This window comes from Balearica regulorum, chromosome 12 (assembly GCF_011004875.1).
Source record: "Balearica regulorum gibbericeps isolate bBalReg1 chromosome 12, bBalReg1.pri, whole genome shotgun sequence".
Taxonomy (NCBI): Eukaryota; Metazoa; Chordata; class Aves; order Gruiformes; family Gruidae; genus Balearica; species Balearica regulorum.
The window spans coordinates 6,615,617-6,640,025 of record NC_046195.1 but is presented as its reverse complement, the minus strand read 5'-3'; the positions used below and the strand labels follow the sequence as shown (position 1 = coordinate 6,640,025).

The following is a 24,409-nucleotide window of genomic DNA, read 5'->3' as shown; positions in this document are numbered from 1 at the left end:
GGCGAGCCGGCTGCAGGGCGTGTCGCTCCTGCACCCACAGCCTGCAGGATGGAGCAACCCTTCAGGAGCCCCTCAAGCAACAGTGGTAGGCAGGTACGTTTGCTGGAGGCCTCCAGTCCTGCTGTGACGCATGGCGAGGCCACCCTGCACCGGTGGTCTGTATGCCTAGGGACCCTGCTTCAGTGATGGGCCATAGCAGATGCTGTTTTCTGAGTTTTTCATACCATGTTGCTGTGAAACGCACTCCTGAATGCTAGCTATGTAATCTTGCTAGTTAATCAACTCAGGTTTTCCTGTTGCTTGAGGTGCTCCAGTGCAACAAAAATCAAATACCAAAAGTTTGAACATTACAGCAGGGGACAGCACTGGACTTAGTCACATTCCATCATACGCCGTGATTTATGAGATGAAATCATGATTTTTATGCCCTTGTGCAGATAATACATTGATCCCCCCCAAGACTAAAAATGGAAGATGCGACGTGTAATATTTAAAAGCTCACTGAAATGGGTTTCTCCAGGAACATTTCTCACAGTGAATAATAAACATAGTTGGTTTCTCGGGCCTTTTACTAGAAACTACTAGATCTTTCTACTGCGACAAGGTGATGGTGATTACTTTGTATATAAAGGACCATGTGTGAGATGTGTTCTTAGGCCAGTTATGACAGGACTTGTTCATAGGTATGCAAATTTGAGACTTGTAGGTATTCTTGAGTGTAAAAAATAATCTGTCTCATAATAGCAAAAGTGAAAAGCTGTCTTAATGTAATTATACTGCATTCCAATCTGCTACATATCAATGTTCACTGTAATAGCTGTGTGTCTACCTTGGTGTGCTTTTGTTTGTCCTGCGGTAGCTATACCACTTGCTTAGCACAAAGTCAAACTCCATGCACAGGCAAAGGCCCTTCATCGAAACATCATTTTGTGGGTTTTTTTATTCTTGTTTTTTGAATAGTTGTTATGACTTCTGTTAAGATTCACTAACTACAGAGTAGCCATTTGATACTAAGAGGCTATTTTCTATCATGGTTTTCTATGGTGACTTTTCTCATCTGTCCCTTTCTCTATCCTAAATACTTGACTGATTTTGGTTCTCTTTTGCAGGTAATGAAAACTCAAACATTACATAAACTGTAATGCATGTATGTTTTACACAGAACTACAGGAAGTTATATATAACCTGTAGATGGATTGTTTAAACATTTGGCAAGTCATGTTTTAATTCATATTACTAATTCTCAAAATCATTAACTTGGTGAAATAGCCTCATGTACGTAAGGAAGTTTTCACCTTCTCAATTGATATACTAAAAACAATATTCCCAGGTTATGTTTTCTTTTTGAAGTTACTGCAGCTGCAAGTATTGTACTACAATGGACCTCTCAAAGACTGCAGGGGTCCCAAAGGGAGTGGGATATATTTTTTAACTTCTTAAATTTAAGTTCCTAACAACCATTCTCCTTCCACCTTATTTTGGAGACAGTGACTCAGACAGATGGTTATAGAAAATTACATATCAAAATGGAAGGTAAAAATAAGGTGCATAATATCAGTCCAATAATGGACCTCTCTGCTACTGTTCAATTTCTGGAAATAATCTTTTCCATACAAGCCACCCACAGATGCAGAAGCAGGATATTCCCCCTCTTTGATGCAAACTGTGCATCGTCACATATGCCTTCAGAGTACACACAGATACTAGTTCAGAACTTTTTTTTTTTAAATTGTGGTTTAAACCTATCTTTATTACTGAAAAATGCAATGTTAAAAATAAGTAAAAATCTTCACTGAAGGTCTATTTTATAGAAGATCTTAGTACCTATTTGCTATTTTTTATGTTAACAAAGCATAATAGTTAAAAGATCAGTTCAGATTACACCTAGAAAAGTCATGAAGTGCTTCAAAATGTATCATTACTTTTAATTGTCTAAGACAAAACTCACTCACTTGTGAATCTATGCTACATACTTTGCACTTAATAATGCTGTTTAACAATAGGCAAGACAGTGCAAATGAACATGAAACTAGATAGATGACATCATTTTATAGATATTTAAGGATTGTACCATCCCAGGAGGTAAACCTCTCTCCTTCATAATAAGATAAATTTACATTACATGAAATGTTCAAACTGCTTTGAAAATGCTTGTCAAAGGTGACAGGTTTTGCATTCCTAAGAAGGTGAGGTCTTCCATTTTAAAATGTCAGCATTGGGCCAATTGATTTATATATTGTTGTTAGTTTTCATTTCCATACTAATCTTATATGATTAAATGTTCCAAGTTTAAACTGTCAGCTACCTTTCTGTGTCTAAAGTCTGGTGCCAACCAGCACCCCTAAGAGAAGCACCAAGGCTACCATTTTACGGATTTCTTCACAGTCTAATAATTTGGCCAACATGACAACTGCTTTGGTAAAGAATCGAGTGTTTACTGAAACAATTAACTCTAACTTTTTCTTTTAATTAAGGGTTCTTGAGTCCAACAAACCCAGGTCAGATCACTACAGGATGAATGTTTTGTAAGGAGAGAATCAAATAGAAGCACCAAGGAAATTATTCAGAGCACTTACTGTAAGTACCTCAACTAGATATTGTAAACATCTCCACGTTTCCTTATCTTTCTGTGAGACTTCCTTGGTCACATCAACTTCCATTCATCTATCTTAGCAATAAAGTCCAAATCCAAGGACTGTCCTTAACAATACGCAGCAACACTTCTGCATGTGCATTAAGAAAGTAAACTCTAGTCTCAGCATTCAGCACAGAAGTATTACCCACCCAGGAAGTGGTCTGCAGAAGTAAGTGCCATCTTCAGTTCCCCTTGTAATTCATTCACAGCTTTCTAAATTTTCAGGCTCTATTAACTATATTAAGCACTGTAGCTGTGGCATGATGATAGAGTACATTTTTCCAAAACTTGTGATAAATTGTGTAAATATGGTAATAATGGAAGCAATTGAATTCAGAATGAAATACCCAGTGTTTGGGTTTTTTTAATTCAGTTGAATTAATTGCAGTATAAGCATGACGGGACCAGAGTTTTTGCAAATTTGCAAAACTGTAAGGTTAGCTTTTAAAAGGCATGTAGTTAGTTGTTTTCTCAGCTTTTTGAGTTTGCTTCTAGGGTTGTCTCATGCATATGGAATGGGATTCATTGTGCAGCCTGTTCTTCTCCTGCCACCTAGGAGAGACTTGAGGGTTGCAGAGAGGAAGTCAAAAAAGATATTTTGCATCATTTAATCATGAGCCCTTTAGCTGCCTGAGTAATGTTGATGAAGTCCAGAAAAATGTGTGTCTGCCTTAGGCAGCATAAAATGGGAACATGCTTGAGCTCAGAGGGGAAAAAAGGCACATGGAGAGATTGGAACAGGGAACTTGCACTTGACGAATGACCCAAGCATGACAAAATTTACTGACACAATATTAACATTTCATCTTCTGAAAAGCTTGACATTATCAGAAAAGAAGGTTTCACTGTAGCTTTTGGGAAGAAAAAAAACCCAAAATCAAATTCTCATTGTCAAAGCCTAATTCTGTTCTGAGCTAATTAGGCTCCAGTTATTTGAATCACTGTTGTTCTTTGCAGAAGTCGTATACTGGTGCAACAGGGGTATATCATTAAGTGTCCCTCCACTGAAAGAAACAAATCACAGTTCTCTATTGCTCCAGTTTCCATCCCTGAATTTCCACTGTTTTTCTTGATGTTATTCCCCTTTCATAACCATGGCAGTGACAGAGGGTAAGACCCATATATCTAAACCCCCCCTCCCACAAACCCTTAGAGAGTCAGAACAAAGAATGACTTCTGAAGGCTCTCTTACTTAAGGTGAAGGACTAGAAGTTTGTTAAAAGTATAGGGGCTGATCCTGTTCCCGCTGAAATCTATGGGAGTTAGGCTTATGAACAGAAAACTTCTCTCAATGCCTCTTAGCTGTCTTCAGATTCTTCAGCTGTCCAGCTCTCATACCTATTGCTTCCAACTCTACAGCTTGAGAGGTGGAAAGTCTCATATCTTGTAGCGCATACCCAGACAAGTAAGAAGTCTGATCCCACCAAATGCTAAGAGCTTGTAAGAAGCATGTCCCAGTTTTGGGTGTTGACTAATTTTACAGACCTAAACTCTTTTTTTCTTTTGTTTTGTTATTTTGTTAGTATCTTGACTTCCACCTTAGGAGTCAGAGGAAATGTATAAACTGAGTGAGACAGGAGCATGACTTAGTTATGATGAACAAAATACATCAGCTGACTTAGTGCTAGGCAACCCCACTGCAGTCAGTCAGGAAATTTGCTGGTTACTTGGTAAAAGCATCACAAGTATCTTTCTGCTAGTAAGATGGGGAGCACAATGAGACAAGTGGAGTAAGTATTGTTTACTCAAAATCTCCATTCCCTAGTACTATATCAAGCTGCTACTCTTAGTGTATTGATAGATGTCAAGACACAAAATTCCATCTCCTTCAGACAGGACAAAGAAATGGAGTATGAAGCTACTGATGACTGCCCTGTTTTCTGTTGCACCAAACTAAGGGTATTAAGTTCAAAGACTTCTGTTCAATTATCTTGACATGTAACCAGCAAGGCTTCTAGTCTTGGCATTCCTATGCTGGTTTTACAGAAAAGATGCAGAAAAGAAGAACAGAAAGACAAAATCAGCTTTGCTAATAGAATGTCTCCTAGAGTGGCAGAATCATATTTCAGGAATATCAAATCATCCTGCTTTTCCATCATGAGCCTTAGGATTTCTAAATTTAAACAATTTAGAATTTAGATCACAAACTACCCTCTGAACAGTGATTTGATGAAATGCAAGAACCCTGTGCAAGACACTGTTTTTCTTGAAATGTGACAGGAGGGGTATTTGAGTACAAAAGTATCTCATTTAAAAAAAATGCATGGCTTTGCAGAGGTTTTTTTTCAGAAGTAAAATTCATGAGGAAGCATCAATGTCTTTAAAGCCCTGTTTAAATCTCAGGTCAACATTATACTTGTATTTTGTTGTAGCAAACATGACACAGAACACAAATAATGCCATTTCCATTAAGTTAATTTCATGTTAAAATGAACTTACTTCCTATCAAGCTGAAACTATTCACTGTATATGCAGAGAAAAATATAAAAGAGGAAAGTATAAAAGAGGAAAATATAAAATTCAGATTATGGTTTAGCTAGGAAAAAAATAGAACTTTTAAGGATTAAGAAAACTAGAGAGAAACAGCAAGTCTTCAATTTCTACATGACAGCTGACATGTCAGAACAAACCTATGAAAAGAAAGTATCAGGACAAACACTGCTTGCTTGATGTACACCAATAAAGTAAAGTCTGTGCATGAATAAGTCAACAAACCGTGACCGCAGTCTATCAGAAACGTAAGTATGCTGGCATGCTCTCTGATGTTAAAGACAGTGTATGTAACCAAGACTTATGTGGCTTATGTTTTCCACTGTTTTTAAAGTGCTTTTGCATAGGAAAACAATATTTATAAAGTAAGTGAAAAGATTACTTGCTATTTGTCCAAGTCTCTCCCAGATATCTTCCTATGGATAAAGCTTGAAAAACAAATATTCAATACCTGAAAAAAACTAAAATGTGACAAGTACAATACAGTCTAAAATACATTTCAGGCAAGTAATTTTTCAGATATTTTTCTCACATTGCCTGTATATCCACAAAATTCATAAAACAACTAAATGATGACTTATGCACAGTAACTTCCTGGGCAGTAATTGTTATGTCAAGGAAAACTTGGCTACTGATTGCAGACACACATACAATAACATCAGGATTTTTTTATTGCATGAACCAATCAATCAGTGTGAAGCACAGATGTTGAATGGTGAAAACAGAAAATACAATGTTCCTTTTTCCTTTATTTCTAAAGGGAATATCTAAGCTATGTTGTTGTCACTGAGAAGTGGGTCTCTGCTCTGAAATGTAGAACAAAATAATGTGGGATGACCTAGAAACTGTACAGTTTCTGTGGTTACGGAGGTAAAACCATGCTGCAAACATGACGCAACAGAACATAAATTACCATGTTACATATTTAACATGGCTTATGTATTAGTCTTTAGAATCACAGAGAAGTCAAGAAATGTCAACATATTAATTCTGAAAATCAGATCAATAACAAAAAGACAATGACTCTAAATCTGTAGCACTATTTCAGTACTCAAAAGCTGTATGTAATCCACAGGAACTACAGTGAACTTGTAAAGACTGAATACCACATCAGTATTCCCAGCACCAGCTCAGTAACTTCACAGCTCATCTATTGTTTTATTTATGAATATTACAGCTCAAGCTTGCTCAAGTTCCACAAGGACTCCATGGCAATCTTTAGGGTGAAGAAAAATCACAGGTTTGCCATGTGCACCTATTTTTGGCTCTTCACTCAATATTCGTATCTTTTTTTTCTTCAGTTCTGTCACAGCCGCTTTTATGTCATCAACCTTATAAAAGAAAAATACAGTTCACACAAATTAACGTATTACACTATATTATGCAGATTCTACATTTAGGAGCAATAATATAATTCCTTCCTAAAATGTTATTTCTAAATTCTACTATAATTCTGAAAGTAAATTAAATTATAAAACAGTTTAAAAACATCTAGTCTTAAAAATAAAAAGCCTACAGAAGTTTGCATTTGTTATTTGAAGATTTTATAAAATATTGTTTAAATAGGTTGTGCTATATTTAAGAAATTATTAAACAAAAATCACTCATGCACAAAGTCCATTGATTTTTTTATGTTGTTACTTTATAAAGACTCCATTAATAATCTAAACTCTGCATTACTATTACTAAGAAGATCACACTGCTTTCAAACTATCAATAACTAAAGCATGCCTTACTGTCTAATTGATGTCAGAACACTGACTCATTAGATGCTGTTGAAAAGGGAGGGCAATGGGCAGAAGGTAAAAGGAAAGTCCTTTTTAGATTTATATATCTTCTTTCTGAGTAGGTTAAGCTTCATGAAGTTTCCTGAGAAAAAACTTGGAATTATTAGAAACATACCCAGAATATGACCTGGTTTTCCTATTTGAAATAGCCTTTAACGTAATATTTCAGTACAGTTTCCTGCAGAAATATGTAATTAACAAAAACATGTCTACGCTGTATAATGTGATCTTAAGTCTGATGTCATGTCATCAGATGAAATTTGAATTTTCCCCAACCATACATGCATTCATTCTTTGAAATAATAAAATTAGCACTCGGTTTAGCAAATCAATAGTCAATAATCAATAAAGACCTAGAATTAAAATAATAGCATTGCTGTTTTTGAAGACTGAGGTGTCTGGACATAACTTGGTGAATAAACTTTCATGATGCCATTGTAAGAAAGAAGGAAATATCAAGCTTTAATTCAGAGGAACAGACATCAGTTAATTCCTACTCATTTGCAGCAGTTTTGTTCATGGAAATTCTGAACTCACTACAGTTCTTCCTACACAGAACTACCAGTCTGCTAAAAAAACCCCAAACAAATTACTGTTAAGTTTTATCTAAAATAAAACAGCGCATGTAATGTGTGCCATAGCCCCCTCCAGGTTGTTTCCCCAAGCAGAAAAGCCATTGCAGCTGCTGCTCCTGTCCTGCAGACATGGCCAGAAGAGGAACTGTGTTTGGGCTCAGCTGGAATGAATTACTGCATCCCCAAGGAAGCAGTGAGAGTAAATGGGGAAAGCCTGTAGGTGCATCCGTGTTAGGAGAATATCAGGCTCGGATTTCTCTCTTGTTCTACCAAGTGTCCAGAATACTTTTCATTGCAGGTATTAAATTCAATTATAGCTAGTCAGGGATAATTTAATTTCTTCTTAAAATGCTTATTTTGTCTGAAACAAGTTCCCTATCAAAACATCTGTCTAAAATTTTCCTTTGAATAATAAGACAGAAGGAAGAAATAAAAAGCATTTTGATAAATGTCAGGCTTCCTCTCCAGTATGGAAAGAATTCAGCTTTTTGCAATAAGATTGTTCCTAGAATGACATTTCTACAAAATATTTTTAAAATTTCAAATGAATAATCAATTGACACTGAGGTTCTTTTATAGTTTTTCTGAAAGCTGTGTTTGCTCAACTTCAGAAGATGACATAATGTTGAAATTGTAAGATTTTTCCATTCTGAGGAGAATGGAAAATTGGAGGAGGGAGGTTAATATCTTTTTGATTGACTATGATAGTGACAAAATCTGTTTTCAGTCCCACTTAAAGAGCAGGTCAAGAATGGATTGCTTTTCTTTCCATGTAAATTACTCTATAATCTTCCATTTGTTTTTACGTGGAGACAAACATGAGGGACTTAGGACAATTTTTTTTTTTTCTTTTTTGTTTTGCATAGTTACAAGCCTTCACTTAGGAAAATCTGGCTGCAAGTAGCACTAGCTCACCTGATTAATGGAAATTAACTGCTAGATTATGACTCCTAGCTTGCTTGACTTACTGTATACAGTTATAAATTTTCTTTTTTAACACAACAGTTCTACATTGTCCAACATGGCATAATTAGCATGTCTCATTCTTCTCAATTTTCATAATTAACAGTATGACTTCCCTTGACAGTCATCTTGGTTTATCTGCAACCAGATCATCTCTCATACAAAATGGAGATCTACATAGTACAATTTGAGCTGGTAACAAATATTTCTTGAAACATCTTTAAAGGGATTACATATACTTGAAAGGCTTGGGAGCTTTGAGCTCTTTTTGCTGAGATGCCTACAATGTCTTTTCTCTTGTACCTCTAAGTAAGTACAACTGGTCTTACAGAGGGCTGGAGAGTTTTTTCAGTCTTACTGCAAATCACTTCTTTCTTCTACGCACCCCATTTCCTAAGTTCAGCTGAGGTCTTTCACATTTCTATAGCAGAACTGCCTAGGATCCATTTAAACAGAATTAATTTTCTTATTCTTGAACATCTGTAAATAGGCAAACTTCATGTAAGAAAAATTGCACTGCCTGCATATATGCAAAATTTCTCAATTTTCAATGAAAACATGTAACTGCAAACACTGGTCTTTGTAGATGTATTCTGAAAACAATTTTTACTCACGTCAGTAATCACATTACTTTTTATTATTACACTTGCATGAAATAATAAAGTTTGCAAGACTCAGATCTGTAAAATATTAAAAACATGTATCATAGGCAGCAGCATGAAATTTTGCATCAAACATACACACTAAAACATGGGTATACTAAATAAGATAACTGCTTTATCCAGCACATTTACATCTTGTGTACTTCCAGACCAATCTCTCTTTGATGGACAAGGAAGAACAGAACAGAAGAAACTCTGGAGACTTTTCTGCTGTGTGGTAATTAATGACTGACAATCTTTTTTTTACTTTGTTATACAATTATCAACTAAATATCAAACAGGAAGATGCTTTTGAAAATCTAAACTATGCTTTAGCTTAAACTGACAACTCCATCTTTTTCCAGTGTATGTCCTTTCTATGTTGACACCTGTCAAATACTCTTCACAAGCCCTTGAGCTTGTCCACCTTCCACACTGGATATTTAACCCCCCCCTCCCCAATTTAATATTTATAGCATAAAAGAGGAAAAAATGATCACATAGCCCATGAAATTGCACTGTGATTTCCAAAACAAAGGCACATTTAAAACGTCTTCTTATGTAATATAAATTCTCACAAATGTGACAGCCTTATATATTTGTTCTTGACACAGGTCAAACCTATGAAAAAATTATGCATACTTTAATCTATCTTATTATATAATATATTGTGTTAAAATACCTCAATGCAGATATGATGCATTCCTCCAGTCTTATTTTTTTGCAGAAAGCTTGCAATGGGACTTTTCTCTCCTAAAGGATGTAGAAGTTCCAGCTTGGTATTTCCCAGCTCCACAAAAACAGTGTAGACACCATGTTTGGGAAGAGCAACAGTCTCGCTCACCTGTGCTCCTAACACATCTTTATAAAAGGCCTGAGCTTTCTCCAAATCAGGTACTGCAATTGCTACATGATTAAGTTGGCCCAGTTTCCACAAACAACTTGGAATGTTCTGAGAAGAGGAATTCGATGATGGGAGAGTTTGTATTACAGGAGCTGAAGTCTGCAATCTGGTAAGAAGCCCTGAAAAAAGTGAATAGCAATGATATAATGCTTGTGAGAAAGTATCTATGTCTCTTCTTTCCCCTTTTAATGAGGCCTATATAACTCCTATGTCATAATCACACCAGTGTGCAAAGCTGAAGGTAGACTAAAGGAAAGAATTATTCCGTAGTACTAGCAGAGGTACAAAGGTAAGGGCTAACATGTAGACAAAAGATGGAGAAGTCATAGAGAAGCTCAGTGTTATGAAAAACTGCTTAGATATCTACAGAACTCTCCACCAACTACCCTGACAAGGCTGTACTGAACTTTGCACTATCTGTGTCAAATTGCTGTGTTGCTCACAAATAGTTCTAGAGTTGCTTGGTTTTTTTAAAAAAATCATGAAAAAAAGATATAAAATGAGGATACTTATAAATTAACTACATTAATCTGTCAGAATACTAGAATCTGGAGAGGTCGGGGGTGGGGAGAAATTGTAATCATATCAGTTGTTTCTAGCACCAGAATTAGAATTAGATGAAAGGATATATCCATAAAAGCTGCATTTTCATTTCATGCCAGTTTGCTTTAGGCCATGTCAGATTTCTCAATGCCTCAAGGCCAAGCTAGAGGCATCTCAGCATTTTGGAAGTCTTTGAGGCATTCTTAGCTTTAAATTCACAAATGTGCTATTTTGCTAAGGGATTGTGCCAAGGATGCACTGAGATTCTGGATGCTTTGCAATACACTGAGTATAGCACGGCCTGCATTTTTTCAGACTCTTTGTAAGGGTTAATAGTAGCTGGAAGGTTAGTAATGGCTGTAATTCATCAGCTAGCTTCACTATGAAACTACCATTTCACAGGAATTCAAGACTCTTACAGCTATCAGTTAATTTTTCTTCACAAAGACAACTGATACAGTCCTTAAATCTAAATCTTTCTGAGCATTGTGCTGTGATGGAAGAAGTCGTCTTTGCGTGTATTTGAGACTTAAAATTACTATGTGCAATGTACATACTTGCAAAGACTTAGCGTCACGAAAGTAAGTCTATTCAGAATCTTTGGATAATGCTAAATCAACTTCCTACACTAAGTATTTCCAGAAACTTGTCTAGTTGTGCAAGTAACTGCCCTGGAGTATTTCTTGCCAGCATTTCACACAGTACATCCTGTAATCATCATCAAAGCCAGAAGATCTGGACAATTATTTTTCACTTGTTACCTTTAGGCTATCAAAGGGCATAGTAGAGCAACTCAATATTTCCAAGTACTTTTCAACTTTTTACATGTTAAAAAAAAATCCCCTAGCAACTTCTACAGAGAAGAAAAATTCTTGTTTTTCAAATGTCTCTGCTGCAACTATTTTGTAGATAGACTTGCCATCTAAATGTGTCTGTATCTGGGGTGAACAAAGCACTTGCCATGGGGAAACACTACTATGCAATGCTTATGAAATAAAAAATAAGAAACATACAGTATCTAGTTGGCATAATTAGAGGCATGGATAATTAATTAGAGTTTGACCTGATCACCAGAGTAAATAATGTATTAAAAAATGTAAAAAAAATCCAACTCAATGCCTGCCATACAGTCTTTTCTGTCCACTGAAGATTCTACCTAAATAGCTGTTTCCTACAGTAATTTCTTAAGACCTGATTAAATTCTTGCTGAAGCAAGAGATACTGTACCACTTAGCAGAGGTCAGTATTCTCCAAAAGAGAAAAACCCTTTGAAAGACATGGAACACTTACTATATAATTTGTTATTTTTCCTAGAGCCTTTTATTGTTTCATTCCTTCTTCCAAATATTAACAGACCACAGGTCAGTAGAAATACTACTAATGTAGATTTTTCAAGCAATCTTTACTGATGGGAAAGGCTAGGAATTTTCCCATTCTTCTTGACATTTCCCATCTGTAATTCTTGCTGTACTTCATACAGGGCATATGACTACATCGTTATTATAATTTGATTTGTATTTTGTCTATTTTCAAGTAAATTGACAGAAAGTAGAGGCATAGACTGTTACTCAGCTATTACTGAAGCAATAGCAAAAAAAGAATAGAAAATGCTGTTTCTGTTGGGTTCTGCCCAAGAAATGTTTGATTTTTATGGTGTTTCCTGGAAAGATAATAGATTGAAAAAGTGAAGTATATTCCTAGGATTCTTGTAAAGTCAAAGATACTTAAATGCCCACTCATATGACAATATTATTTATGCATCTCTCCATTTCTTCCTCTCACTTAATGGACTGGGTGGTAGAACCCTATATTTTCTCCTATGAGTATGTAGGGGTAGAGGACTCCTTAGCAGGTTTGGGGTATTTATTTTTTTTTTTAACTTTATTCTATGAAGTCTTGTGAATTTATCCTAGCTGTAGTCATATGCATATAGAGCTTTAATTTAAAACCCATAATTAGCAGTATGAATCAACTGAGATTAAACAAAAAGCATTTGTGTTTTTCTTGCATTATATAGATTAGTAACTATATCGTTACTTAAAATTACAATCTTCCTCTTCTAACCCAATAATCAAAGGATGACCCTGCAATGAAAAAGAAAGCTTTTCAGCAAACTTCAGATTGAACACCCACCACTTCACTGTTTCAGGGAAGAGACACTTATATTTAAGCATATATCAAAAAACTAGTCCTGTTAACCGTTGTGGCTAAACTCTTCAATCATAAAAGCATTTCTCCACTGACAACAGAATTATTAAAGTAATTTTTAACTTTCTCCAATGTTAAAAAAATTACTTTCTCTGCTTCTTTTGATGCCAGTGGACACTGTGACTAAAATACCTATCCAAGTATCTGTCCTGCTTGAAAAACCTGCATATGCTGACCAAATTCACACATGCAGTTGCTTCTCCTCATATATACAGCATATTGGGATTTTTAAGACCTCATTTTTCAAACACTGACAACCAAATCTGATTTTTTTCTAGATATTTTGTCCTTTAGAGAAGATTCAGACGATCCTGCTGTCATATATGATCTCTGGCTTCCTTGCCTCAGTGATACTACAGAAGGTATGTCACCTTCTTCAGCTTCATTTGAAGAATATTTTTAAATTGATCTATTTGGGTTTTATTCTATTAATGGTTGACTGATCTACTAGTATTATGCACGTCAGTTTAAACATGTACAGTTGTACCAACTGAGGTTTACATTCTGTAACAGAGCAGATTATGAAGTAACAAGTCTACCACATAAAATGAGATCCTAATCCTTCAAATGTTTATTCATAGGCTTGTTGCTCCTTATGTGGGGCAGAGTTCATGGACTTACCTGCCTAAGTAATCAAACACAAGCCAAATTGAACTGAATTCAGTCGTGTTCTCTATGGGGAGGTTATACAACTGTGGGGCACGGTAAGAATCTTGTCACTGGGCACTTGTTAACTATTTCAGGTTGAGAAAAGCTCCCCAGCATGGAGAGGATGCAGTGGCCGTAGAGAGTTTGGCATACAGGGGCTGTGTATCTGCACTCTGGACCAAATGGAGATAGGCCATAGTCTGGTCATTCTTAAATCTCAGCAATTTCAAGGCGGCGTTAGTGTCTTGGAAACTTTGCCAGCCAACGAAGCTTAGGTTATCCATAGTGCTGCTCTGCTCTGCTCTGTGCTGGAGGTGGCTTTTGGGAACCAGGTGGGCTGCATAGATCACAGAAACTGAGTCTCACTTTGCTGCAGCTCTGGTTTCTTCAAAGAGCAACTATGCAAAGGTGTTTTTGATCCCAGTCTCTCATTCACTTTTCCCTAAGTCTATGGCTACCGAGTAAAATAGTGTGGTTTAGGTACGGTGAATTTAACGTGCCCCTACTTACTATTAAGAGAGTGAACAGTCTAGATAATTATAATGAACGGGAAATGATTTTGCATTTGACCTCCAAGTTGTACCTTAAAAAGACAAGCTCCTCCTTGTGCCTTAAGTTTGGGGTTTGCTGCTAAGTTTATTCTAAGCCAGATAACGTCAGTTAATACATGTCATCTACATCAGAAGACCTTGTTTTTATTTATAAAAGCAATTCCGTTTTGTTGTGGCCTGTGCGGCCCTCTCGGAGAGCCTCGGGCCCGCTCCCGCATCTCAGGGCGGGCAGGGGCGGCGCGATCCCGCCCTGTCGGCCCACCCGGCCCCAGCACGAAGCGGGAATGCCGGCCGCCACGGGGCAGGAGCTCCAGGCCGGAGGGGGCACCGAGGCCCGCGGCCGCCCCGTGCCGATGCCTGGGCCCTCACCGGCCCCGCCGCCCGCCCTGCCCCGCCCCGCCGCTGGCCCTCCCGGCCCCGCGTTACCGGCCGCCGCGCGCCCCAGGAAGGCCGCCATCTCGCCGCCCCGCCGGTCGCACCCAGCCCGGCTGTAGACAGGCGGGGCCTGTTCGCGGGGGAGAGGCCGTCCTCCGCCGTCACCACAGCAGCGGCCGCCGCCCCCGTTCCCGGCGGGGCTGAGCCATCCCCCGGTTGCCCAGAGCTGAAGGCGCGCTCGGGCCGGGAGTCCTTCGGCGCGGTGGCAGCCCGGGGCTGTGTTCGTAGGGCCCGCGCCACTGGAGTCTCTTGGTACGAGGCACCGGCGGTGGCAATGGCTGTGTCACGCCGACGGGCTGGTGGGCCCTCGCTGGGGTGGGTGGGCGCAGCTGCCCGGTGCCTTTCCCAGAAAGAAAGGTGCATCGGCCAGGGGCCGGCGCTACGGCCGCTGCCAGCCAGCGCGCACGGCGTGGGGCAGCTGAAGCTTGCGCCTGAGCGGGGAGGTGGCTGTGCAGCGAGCCTCGTCCGTGCCACTGCATCCTGCGAGCTTCGGCGGGGGCAGCTCCGGGCACTGTGTTTGAAAAGGAAAGTACAAAAGAGGCCAGCTATATCAAGGGACATCTGTAGAGAGAGAAGGTTTCTGACTAAAGCATTGTGCAAAAGAGACTCAGGACGATGAGTAGGCTGGCTTCTGGAGCTCTGTTCCAGTCTTGTCAGGGGCGTAGGACATTGCAAATTGCTGTGATACATCCAAAATGCATAAACAGCTTGTGCCATTTCAAATGTGATAATATGTGAATAATTAAAAGTGTGGATCAAAATCAGTGGTCAAAACGGGTATTTAAAAGTCCCAATATATGACACTTTCTGCTTCCAACCCATGTTGTAAAGTGTCAGATATGTTTATGGTGTTCAGAGAAGCACCAGTACAGGTCATACTCATGCTGGGCCCTGCTCCACACAATGGATTTTTGAGGGTGCAAAGAGCCAATGAGAGGACATACAGAAGTTGCGTAGCAGGGCTTTGTTTTCTGTGCACTGAAAAGACTTATTTTTCTGTTAGGAAGGAAACATGAAAGCAGCAGAGGAACAATAGAGGCAATAGCAAGAACAAAGTGAGAAGGTTGGTCAGAGTTCTGGATCTGGGTGCTGAACGGCTGGGGATGGCTGGGAACGGCATCAGGCAGGGTTAGTGCAGCCTGAGGCAGCCACTGCGAACGCATTGTGCAGCATGGGGGAGGAATGGAACATCTCCCCCAACTGCAGCAGCAGCTTCTTCACCAGAGGCTGAGGGCGTAGTGCTTCATTTGACTTTATAAAATAGACTTTAAGTAAACTATGTGGTGCAAAGTTACAAAACAGTTGAACACTGGGCAGTGCTCGCTAATGGCATAGGCAAATGTGTGCCTAGTTAGCTGGGACCTTGGAGACACTAGGTAACGTCAGGCATTTTGCTCACAGAATCAGCTGGAAATGCGTGGTTCCAAAATAGCCCTTGTATCTAGGTCAGAAAGACAAACCTGCAACGGAAGATGACTATAGGTTTACTATATTTAGAGCAGGTTTTTCAGTGTTGATGAACATCCCAATCTAGAGCAATACCACGCTCTTCCAAGGGGAGGAAGCAGCAGCTATCAGTAGATGACTGCAATACTGTGCTTGAGGTTCAGTGCGAACGCGAGGAGGCCTACCTAAAGAAGCGGGTGTGACATGAATAAACGAGGCGGCTCTGTGACAAAAGCAGTGGGCTGGGAGGCAGAAATGCTTTTGGCTTGGGAGGCGGATCGGGCCGGCTCTCGCCGCTGTGGGTGTAATACACCGCGGGGCGGAACTGCCGTATGCGGAACTTCGGCGCCGGCCGCAGGAGGCGGCCGGACCGCTCAGCCGGCTGCCTCGGGGAGGCGGTGCCAGGTTGCTCCACGCGCCGCGGCTGGCGGGAAGATGGCGGCTGTCAAGGGGCTGGAGACGTGCCTCAGGGTGGCGGGCGCCGCTGCGGCGCGCCCGGAGCGCTTCCTCAGGTACCGCGGGTCTGCGGGTTTCCCTGGGGCCGGGAGCCCCCAAATGCCGGACTCTCTATGTATTTGTGGCGGCCTTGGTGCTCTCGGAGGGGAGCCTCGTGCCGGCCGGCCGGCACCCTCAGCTACCCCCGGTGCCTCAGAGCTCTCCTGAAACGTGCTATTAACAGCGTCGAGACCTGACTGGGGCTTCTGCCACGGTTGCTACAGTATCCTTTTCCTTTTTTCAGCCTTCGGGAATTGGGAAACGGAGGTTTCTGTTTCAATCAAGTACGTTGAAGCATTGGTAGCTCTAGAGAAGGAACCGGAAGAGACTATCTGAATATAAAAGCTGAGGAGTAAGGCAGTGGAGGAAGACAATTGCCTTTTTAAAACCAAGGGTCTATATCGTGGATGTTTGAGGTGCTTAGTGCTGTACTGTTTACTTCCCCAAAACGTCTGGAGTGCTCAAATAGGATCAAGATATAATAAGATGCAACTGTAGAAGAGTGGAGTATTCTGTCCAGCTGCTACTTCATACACAAAGTGTAGTGAAGCTGAAAGGCTTAATAATTACAATGTCTTTATTTCTAGGAATGTTTAGTAGTAGTACTCCAAGAGATGTGTAGAAAGTTAAGCAACAGCAGCAATTGTTGAAAGGTGCTATGCTGTAGCACCGAAATACCTAAGCAAATATAAAAAGAGTTAATCATATGGTTAACTTAATGGAACGTGTAAAATGGATGAAAGCTAGTAAATTCTGCAAAATAGAAAATGAAAATTATATTAACTGTTGTGCTTTTTAAAGCTCTTAAATATTTTTTCTACCCTTAGTGTGCAAGATGGACTGGCTGCTGACTTCAGAGCATTAACAAAGACTCTCTATGATTTGAATAAAGCTCTGGGAAGTAATGTAGTTCGTGGGGGTCCTCTAAAAGAGCTGATGATAGAAAATTTTGATGAAGAACAGATTTGGCAACAACTGGAGCTCCAGAACAATGCAGTTCTTGATTTCTTCAAGAAATCCATTGCAAGGGATGCCGAGGATGAAGATCTTTGCCTTCTCTCAGACCAGGAAGAGGATGGCTCTGATGCAGAGACCAGCAGTGACAAGGAATTGGAAGACAACATAATGGAAGCAGAACCTGAACAGAAGAATGTTTATACAAAAGATAAAGCTAAAGAAAAGCAAAGTAAATTCAGAGAAAGCATAATCCAGAAATACAGTGATGAGGATTCTGATATTGACTTTGATATTGAAGCACTGGAGCAACAAACTAAAACAGCCAAGGAAACCACATTGAAAAAAATGGGAAGAAAATCTATAGTGGATGACAAGTTTTTCAAGCTGGCTGAGATGGAAGCTTTTTTAGAACATGCAGAGAAGGAATACAGGGAGGAGGAAGAAGAAGATATTAATTATTTTGAAGACATCATCTCGGATGATGAGGAAGGAGAGTCTGAAGAAGCTAAAGTCAAAGTAAGAATATCAGTAAATTAATTTTCTGATCTCTCTTTTCCTTTAACTCAAGATCTAATACTTGTTAGGGTGACATTAATTGTTGAACTCTTGAGTAGAAACTACCAAGTTAAATTTGATGAGATAACTAATGATTACTTCTAAAGCTTTACTTTAATAATATATTTGACATGAATATCTGGTAACAAAATGTCTTAGTGTAGAAGAACGTCTTGGTGCTGTCCTGCTATTCTAATCCCTCTTTACATGGGTCTTGGGTTTTTGCATGAATAAAGGAGGGGATAGTATGTTGTAAGAAACAAGTGACCTTGCAGAATAGGTGACCCAGCAAATGAAAAATATGTGTCACTCAGCATTGACATCTGGCAATTAGAGATCACTAAGGTGCCTGAGGCAGACCAAAGGGCTTCTGGTGACTTCTTTTTCCAGGGACATAGCTTTGATTTAACTTAGGTTGCTGAGTACTTGTTTCCAAAAAAAAAAATTAAAAAAAGTCTTACTTGCTCTGGGATTCTCTGGTAATATTCAATAAGAACTATGCCCAGGATATAAGGGAATGTCTACACGTTCCAACGAGTAATGGGCAAAATCTGCTGCTCTTTGATTTCTGTATATGTTGAAATTGGAAATTAAGTGGTAGAATATTTTAAATAGTTGTAAAAGAGATTAGCTTTATTAAGATGCGCTACCACAGGTTAACGCTTCAGTAAACTGCATTACTGTTACACAAGTAGTGCTATTCCCCAGGTGTTAAAGACTTTAAAAGACAAGATACCCTTAGATTTCTGTCAGTCTAACAGTTTTGGTTTGCTTTGCCTTTTTTTCTCTCTCCCCCCCCCCCCCCCCCCCCCTTCTTAGCCAATTAAAAGTTCTAGAGACTTGACATACAAAGATTTCTTTGATCCAGTCGATGACAATGGTGATTTAGTAGCTAATGATACTGAAGATGATCAGGAAGAGGAAGTGGACAGTGTTATTGAAGAGGAAAATGAAGAAAGCATGTCTGAGTAAGTATATGCATTATTTGCAGTTAATATGTGCTTGTAATTTTACTCTGAAGTGAAGGAGAAACTAAAGTGTAAATTCCAGGCTCACTTTGGTCATGGTTTGCCATTCTGTGTTATCTGTTGTATGTTCATGATTTGCGTTGTCACCTTATGTAAAAAGTAGTTTATTTACTTATCATTTGACTATTGTCTCTTGATATTTATTTGAATAAATCATTTAATAGCTGTACCTTCAGTTTTTGAAAGTTATTTTTAATATATAAAATTTTCCCTAGTGTCCCCTGCCTTTAAGTTTCAATAAAAGCCTATTGTATTTCCTAACTGGGTTAGTTGTAAGAGGTGAACATCTAATGGCTGAAATATCTTCATGTAAAAAAATTTAGACTTTTCAACCTTTTTTTTCCTATTAAATTTTAATGTTACAGGGTCGAGGATATGAATGAAATGATGATGGACAATATGAGAAGTAAAGAAGTCTCTAAAAAAGTTACTTTTAGTTTGCCAGATGACAGTGAAACAGAAGATGTTACTGATATGCAGTTAGAGAAGGGCATTGATCCCAGTGAAATAAAGTCTTCTTTTGAGAAGAGACAGGAAAAGGTAATTGTTTTGTTGTTTTTTTAATTTATTTTGGTAATACTTTGAAATAGTGGCCGATGTATTTATTTTTTTTTAAAACGATTGTGTAATTTGGTCAGAGTCTGGCAAATACGAAGAGGCTATTTACAAAGTAAGAGAAGAAAAAAAAAGTGGTTTATCTACACCATATACATAAACAATTGTATATTCCCTCCTCTTTATGTGAGGAGGAGGAGTAGAAGTACCTGAAATAACTATTAATTTCTTGCCTTGAGTTTACTTGTGAGCTCTGTGTTTTAAACTTCTTAGGAAATTGGTGGATTTTTTTCAGATGAGCAAAAAAATAAAAAGTTTAGAAGAAGAGTTGTTAGAGGAGAAACCTTGGCAGCTTAAAGGAGAAGTGACTGGACAAAAACGACCTGAAAACAGCCTTTTGGAGGAAACGGTACTTTTTGACCATGCCGTCCGAATGCGTAAGTAGTGAGAGAGGGCTTTCCTGAAAGCGTGTTGCATACCGTGTTGGGTTTTCTTCCCTTTGACCTTGCTGAGAACACCGGTGACTCAAGAGCAGGGTAACAAAACATTAAGTTAAACTTCTCAGTGTGTTTTTGAGGTTGTGCATTTTCATGGTGGAAACTACAGGAAGCTATAATCTATTTTTTGTTGTTGTTCATTTTTTACTTAACTGAAAGTTCATAAATTCGGTGGCAGATTTAGTCAGCCTTACCTAACATGATTACTCTCCTTAAGATAGAGGAAAACATTATTTACTTACCTTACCTTATCTTCAATTACTACATTTTTGTTAAGGCTTTGTTTATTCTTCATAGAACAAAAAGTATTTCTTGCTGGAGAAGCATTAATCTTAAAATTATTCTCTTTCTCCTCTTAGCACCTGTGATCACAGAAGAAACTACTTTTCAGCTTGAAGATATCATTAAACAGAGAATATTGGATGAGGTTAATATTACCTTACTCGTTCCTCCCTATTTTGTTTATAGACTTGATTCACAGGGCAAATTCCAAACATGAGTTTGAAGCTCTTAAAATGTTAGGTGTAGAGTTATCTTAATTGATTTCTGCAACTGGCTGTTTTATTCTTTTGCTTTGATGAATGAGTCTTTAGAGTCTAAGGAGTTCTATTTTTACATGCTGGGTTTTAGTGCGCTTCAAAAAATTGAGTGTTTGCACATAAAACTATAAGGAGTTTGTTTGGAATATAATGCCAGTGTGTAATTTTTGGTTATGACCGTAACTGTAGTGCTCTGAGCATTCTGAATAGTAACCCAAACTCAATTGTTTACTTTATTTTTCTTAAAATTCACTGGTAGAAGATTTATTGAGCTTGTTGAGGCTTATTATTAGTTCAATTTTAAAAAAAAGTACATATGGGGGGGGAGAGTATTTAAGTACTTAAGAAAATTACACATTTGTTATTTGTTATATAATTTTTACCCCGATCCACTAGAAATAGGCACACAAGCTATAGCTATAAGTCTTTTTTTTTCCCAAATAAACATGTGAAACTTATTGCCACATACACAAACTAGTTAATGTGTCGGATAAGTAATATGGAAAATGTTCTAAATAAGCTGTAGCACCTGATATTTGACTGTAGTTGCATTTGGCCATTAATTTATGACTTTCTCAGGCATGGGATGATGTAGTACCGAAAGAAAAACCAAAAGAGGAGGCTTTCGAATACAAGAAACGTATCACTTTGGATCATGAAAAGAGTAAACTGAGTCTCGCTGAGATCTATGAGCAAGAATACATGAAACTTCACCAGGTAACATAAGCAATGCCTTTCCTTTTGGGTTGAAGTTCACATCACATAATCTTATATCTTCATTTGTACAGTGCTAACTCTGCTTTCAGCTTTGTGGAAGTAGTTCAATCTTTCTCCTAGTGTTCACCAGTGAAATGGCTCTGAATTGCATAGCGTGTTCTTACCAGTCTTGCTGAAGTAAATTAGCTTTATGAGTGGTGTTGCAGTAACATGGTGTTATTAATGTAGCAAAAGATTGAAGAGGAAGAAAATCCTGAGCACAAAGAAATCCAGGAAATGATGGATTCACTCTTCCTGAAGCTGGATGCGCTTTGTAACTTCCACTTTACGCCCAAACCAGTAAGTACAAAAGTTTCATAAAGTTGGAGGTTTTTCCCCCCCCTCTTTGAAATTGGATACTTTAAAATATATTTGGGAAATGGAAGGTAGAGTGTTACTGAGCTTGTTCTTATTTCATATTAAATGCATTGTAATTACCTCTAAAAAGAACCAAATATTTAGTATCATCAGTTAGCTCTAAGCTCCCATGAGACGGTGTGTTCAGTCCTGAATATGTTTCCTTATTTCTAGCCTGTGCCAGAAGTTAAAATAGTTTCGAACCTTCCAGCTATAAGTATGGAAGAAGTAGCACCTGTTGCTGTTAGTGATGCTGCTCTCTTAGCACCAGAGGAGATCAAGGTAAATATAAACAAAAATCACATTAGGATCTGTATTGTTGATAGAAGGGTGTACTGGCTGCCAGATCAATGGGAGAATTCTGTCCTCTCCCACCCTGGGTTCTTCGCCTTGTGACCTTCTTGCCTAGCATTTTAGTGTTGGTTGGTTTTGGGGTGGTAGTGGTTTCTTTTTTTGATTGGTTTGGGTTTTGGGTTTTTTTGATAACTGGAAGGAGTGGAAAGAGTTAATTTTATTGAGCTACACTAGGCCATAATATTATGCTTCAGTTTTGTTCTTGACTATTATGTGATGGTAATTATTTTCCCAACACATATATGGACATTTGGAAGGGGAAAGCTAATTGACAATAGGGAAGAGCAATTAGTGTGTCTTCAATCATTTGTACGAACCTCACTTCACAATTTTTGCTAGTTTTTAGCCTTTGCCTTAATGCAGCATCGCTCTGAGCTAGCTAAACACTTGAAATAATGGGAACGCTGAGACAGGTTTGAGTACTGTGAAATGAGTCTTTTCTTTTGCACACTTACGCATTTAGACATCTTGTTCTCTTTAGGAAAAGAACAAAGCAGGTGATGTAAAAACAGATGCAGAAAAGACTCCCACAGATAAAAAACGAGACCGAAGAAAGAAAAAGCTTCGTAAACGTATGAGGCTAAGAGAAAAGGAGAAACGTCAGAAGCTTCTTGAAAAGATGAAACCAGAACAAGGCACAAAACTTAGCAAAAAAGCTGCTGCAGCAAAATTAAAAACGCTTACAAAAGAAGGCAAAGCATCTCTGCTCAAGGTAAGGGTCTCTTAAGTAGTCTTGTATAACTTGGAGCTTCTGAGGTGAAGAATACTCAAATCCCAAAGATACATAATGTTCAGCTAGAGAGAGGAAAAAGAACTTTATCACAAAGAATTATGAAGTCCAGGGTTTGTTTCCCTCCCATACCTCTTGGCACAGCTACATCTCCTAATCTTTCTCTACCCCCTCAAGAATCCTTGTACACAAGTGGTATATCCGCTTATCACCCAGACCTTGTTACCTTATTTACATCTTGGCAAATATAAAAGGTAAATGTAGCTGCTGGAAGGAAAGAAAGAGGTAGGAAGAAGACATGGAAAGGGTAGATGCATATTCCCTTTTTTCTTTTCTTTTTTTTTTCTCTTCTCTTTTTCTCTTTTCACCTCTATGCTTTCCCCTGTGTTCTTTTGAACTATGGTTTTGCAAGGACTGTTCTAATCCATCCTTGTAATTGTCCTACACAAAGTGGTGTAGGACACAAAGTGGTGTTGAATGCCTTTTTAGTCCTGAGTTTGCTGATTACCCTGACGGCATGATGTCAGTATAGAGGCCTGAAAAAAATACAGCTCTGGTTGCACTTTGCAGTGCCCCCCTTGTTTATACTGCATATTTATGTAGATGTTACTGCTTTAATTATGAATAAATCATACCTAAATGGTTGTTGGCACCTTTAGAAGCTTACTCAGAGTATGAAATATATTTGAATTGGTAAGCAACTTAATCTTTAAATATGGAAGAAATATGAAAAAATTGTACAATACAACTACTTTATATCAAAGTATATTCACAAAGCAGAAATGATTGTTTGCATTAGGTATTACTTTCTGTAATATTTCCAAGTTCACAAGGTGGTGTTCCTGCAAATACTAAGACTTATGCTCTTATTTCCTGCATTTGAGCCGTTCCCTTGGTTAAATGAGACTACTTGCATGCATAATTGAGGATGAGCTTCCTGTTTAGTTCTTTCTAAGCTTTGAGTAACTTAAGCTATTTCAACTTTCTACTTGTTATTGTGGAGCCTTGTCTGTAATCTCAACAGATTGATTTTGTTTTGCATGCTATAAAACTGAATTTGTGTACCACCTATGATGCCTTATAAATTAAATTTTTAAAATCTCTGAAATTTTGAGGTATTAGAAACTAATAGAAAAAATAACTTTTAAAATGTTTGCTCTTACCTCTTCAAAAGGAGAGCAGAACACAAAATGCAGAGATAGATAGATAGATAGATAGTTGTAGCTTACGATGTGCAAGGATCTATTCTTGATGCCCGTTCTTACCTACGATGCTGATTGCTAATTAGAAAGGGAACGTACTCTTTCTTTAGATAGCAAGTGTGGTATAAGACTGCAGTGAAAAATATCCTTTGAAAATCAATTATCAGATTTTTTTTTTTTAAGTCAAATACTATTTTACATGAGTAACTAGTATAATGGTACTGTTTGTACATTTCTTGGTTATAACAAATATTTTCTCCATTGACAGGATGAAGGTAAAGACAAGGTCTTGAAATCATCCCAGGCCTTCTTTTCTCAACTACAAGATCAAGTAAAGATGCAAATCAAAGATGCAACCAAATTGAAGAAGAAGCAGAAGAAGCAGAAATCCCTCTCTGTTCATAAACTGAAATTGTAATTTACCTTTTTATATATGTTGCATTTCGTATGTATTAAAATGTTTCTATGTGAATACTGAATTGGAGTAGGTTTTAATCTGTGTCAGTCTTTAAAATGTTCTGTGAACGTGTAAGGTGATGTAACGACACTTTCCTTTAG

The 24,409-nt window shown here is 38.3% G+C and overlaps 2 protein-coding genes across 3 annotated transcripts; one reads left to right on the top strand and one right to left on the bottom strand.

The window, feature by feature from the left end:
* Nucleotides 1–33: 33 nt before the first annotated feature.
* Nucleotides 34–24,323, top strand: MPHOSPH10 (M-phase phosphoprotein 10). 2 transcript variants are annotated; one of them, XM_075764239.1, is made up of 12 exons: nucleotides 34–93; nucleotides 9,262–9,329; nucleotides 17,149–17,794; nucleotides 18,653–18,801; nucleotides 19,227–19,401; nucleotides 19,712–19,853; nucleotides 20,273–20,340; nucleotides 21,032–21,169; nucleotides 21,398–21,508; nucleotides 21,740–21,847; nucleotides 22,401–22,631; nucleotides 24,120–24,323. In XM_075764239.1, exons 1-12 carry the CDS (start codon nucleotides 49–51, stop codon nucleotides 24,267–24,269), a joined length of 2,031 nt encoding a protein of 676 aa, XP_075620354.1. In that variant the 5' UTR covers nucleotides 34–48; the 3' UTR covers nucleotides 24,270–24,323. The 2 variants fall into 2 exon arrangements, with proteins under 2 accessions (XP_075620354.1, XP_075620353.1); XM_075764238.1 differs by lacking the exons at nucleotides 34–93; nucleotides 9,262–9,329 and adding an exon at nucleotides 16,179–16,338.
* MCEE (methylmalonyl-CoA epimerase) lies at nucleotides 5,778–14,516 on the bottom strand. Its single transcript, XM_075764244.1, has 3 exons — nucleotides 14,372–14,516; nucleotides 9,774–10,114; nucleotides 5,778–6,456 (listed from the first exon to the last, which is right to left on the bottom strand). The coding sequence occupies exons 1-3, from the start codon at nucleotides 14,400–14,402 to the stop codon at nucleotides 6,304–6,306; spliced, it is 525 nt and encodes a 174-aa protein (XP_075620359.1). The 5' UTR covers nucleotides 14,403–14,516; the 3' UTR covers nucleotides 5,778–6,303.
* Nucleotides 24,324–24,409: the final 86 nt, after the last annotated feature.

Excerpts from the sequence above, each read along its gene's own strand:
- MPHOSPH10 (XM_075764239.1), top strand. The coding sequence starts at position 49 with ATGGAGCAACCCTTCAGGAGCCCCTCAAGCAACAGTGGTAGGCAG. Across the intron at positions 9,330-17,148 it reads GGAGACTTTTCTGCTGTGTG|TGTGCAAGATGGACTGGCTG; the intron begins GTAATTAATGAC and ends TTCTACCCTTAG. Across the intron at positions 21,848-22,400 it reads TAGCACCAGAGGAGATCAAG|GAAAAGAACAAAGCAGGTGA; the intron begins GTAAATATAAAC and ends TGTTCTCTTTAG.
- MCEE (XM_075764244.1), bottom strand. The coding sequence starts at position 14,402 with ATGGCGGCCTTCCTGGGGCGCGCGGCGGCCG. Across the intron at positions 10,115-14,371 it reads CCTGGGGCGCGCGGCGGCCG|GGCTTCTTACCAGATTGCAG; the intron begins GTAACGCGGGGC and ends CACTTTTTTCAG. Across the intron at positions 6,457-9,773 it reads TGCATCATATCTGCATTGAG|GTTGATGACATAAAAGCGGC; the intron begins GTATTTTAACAC and ends TTCTTTTATAAG.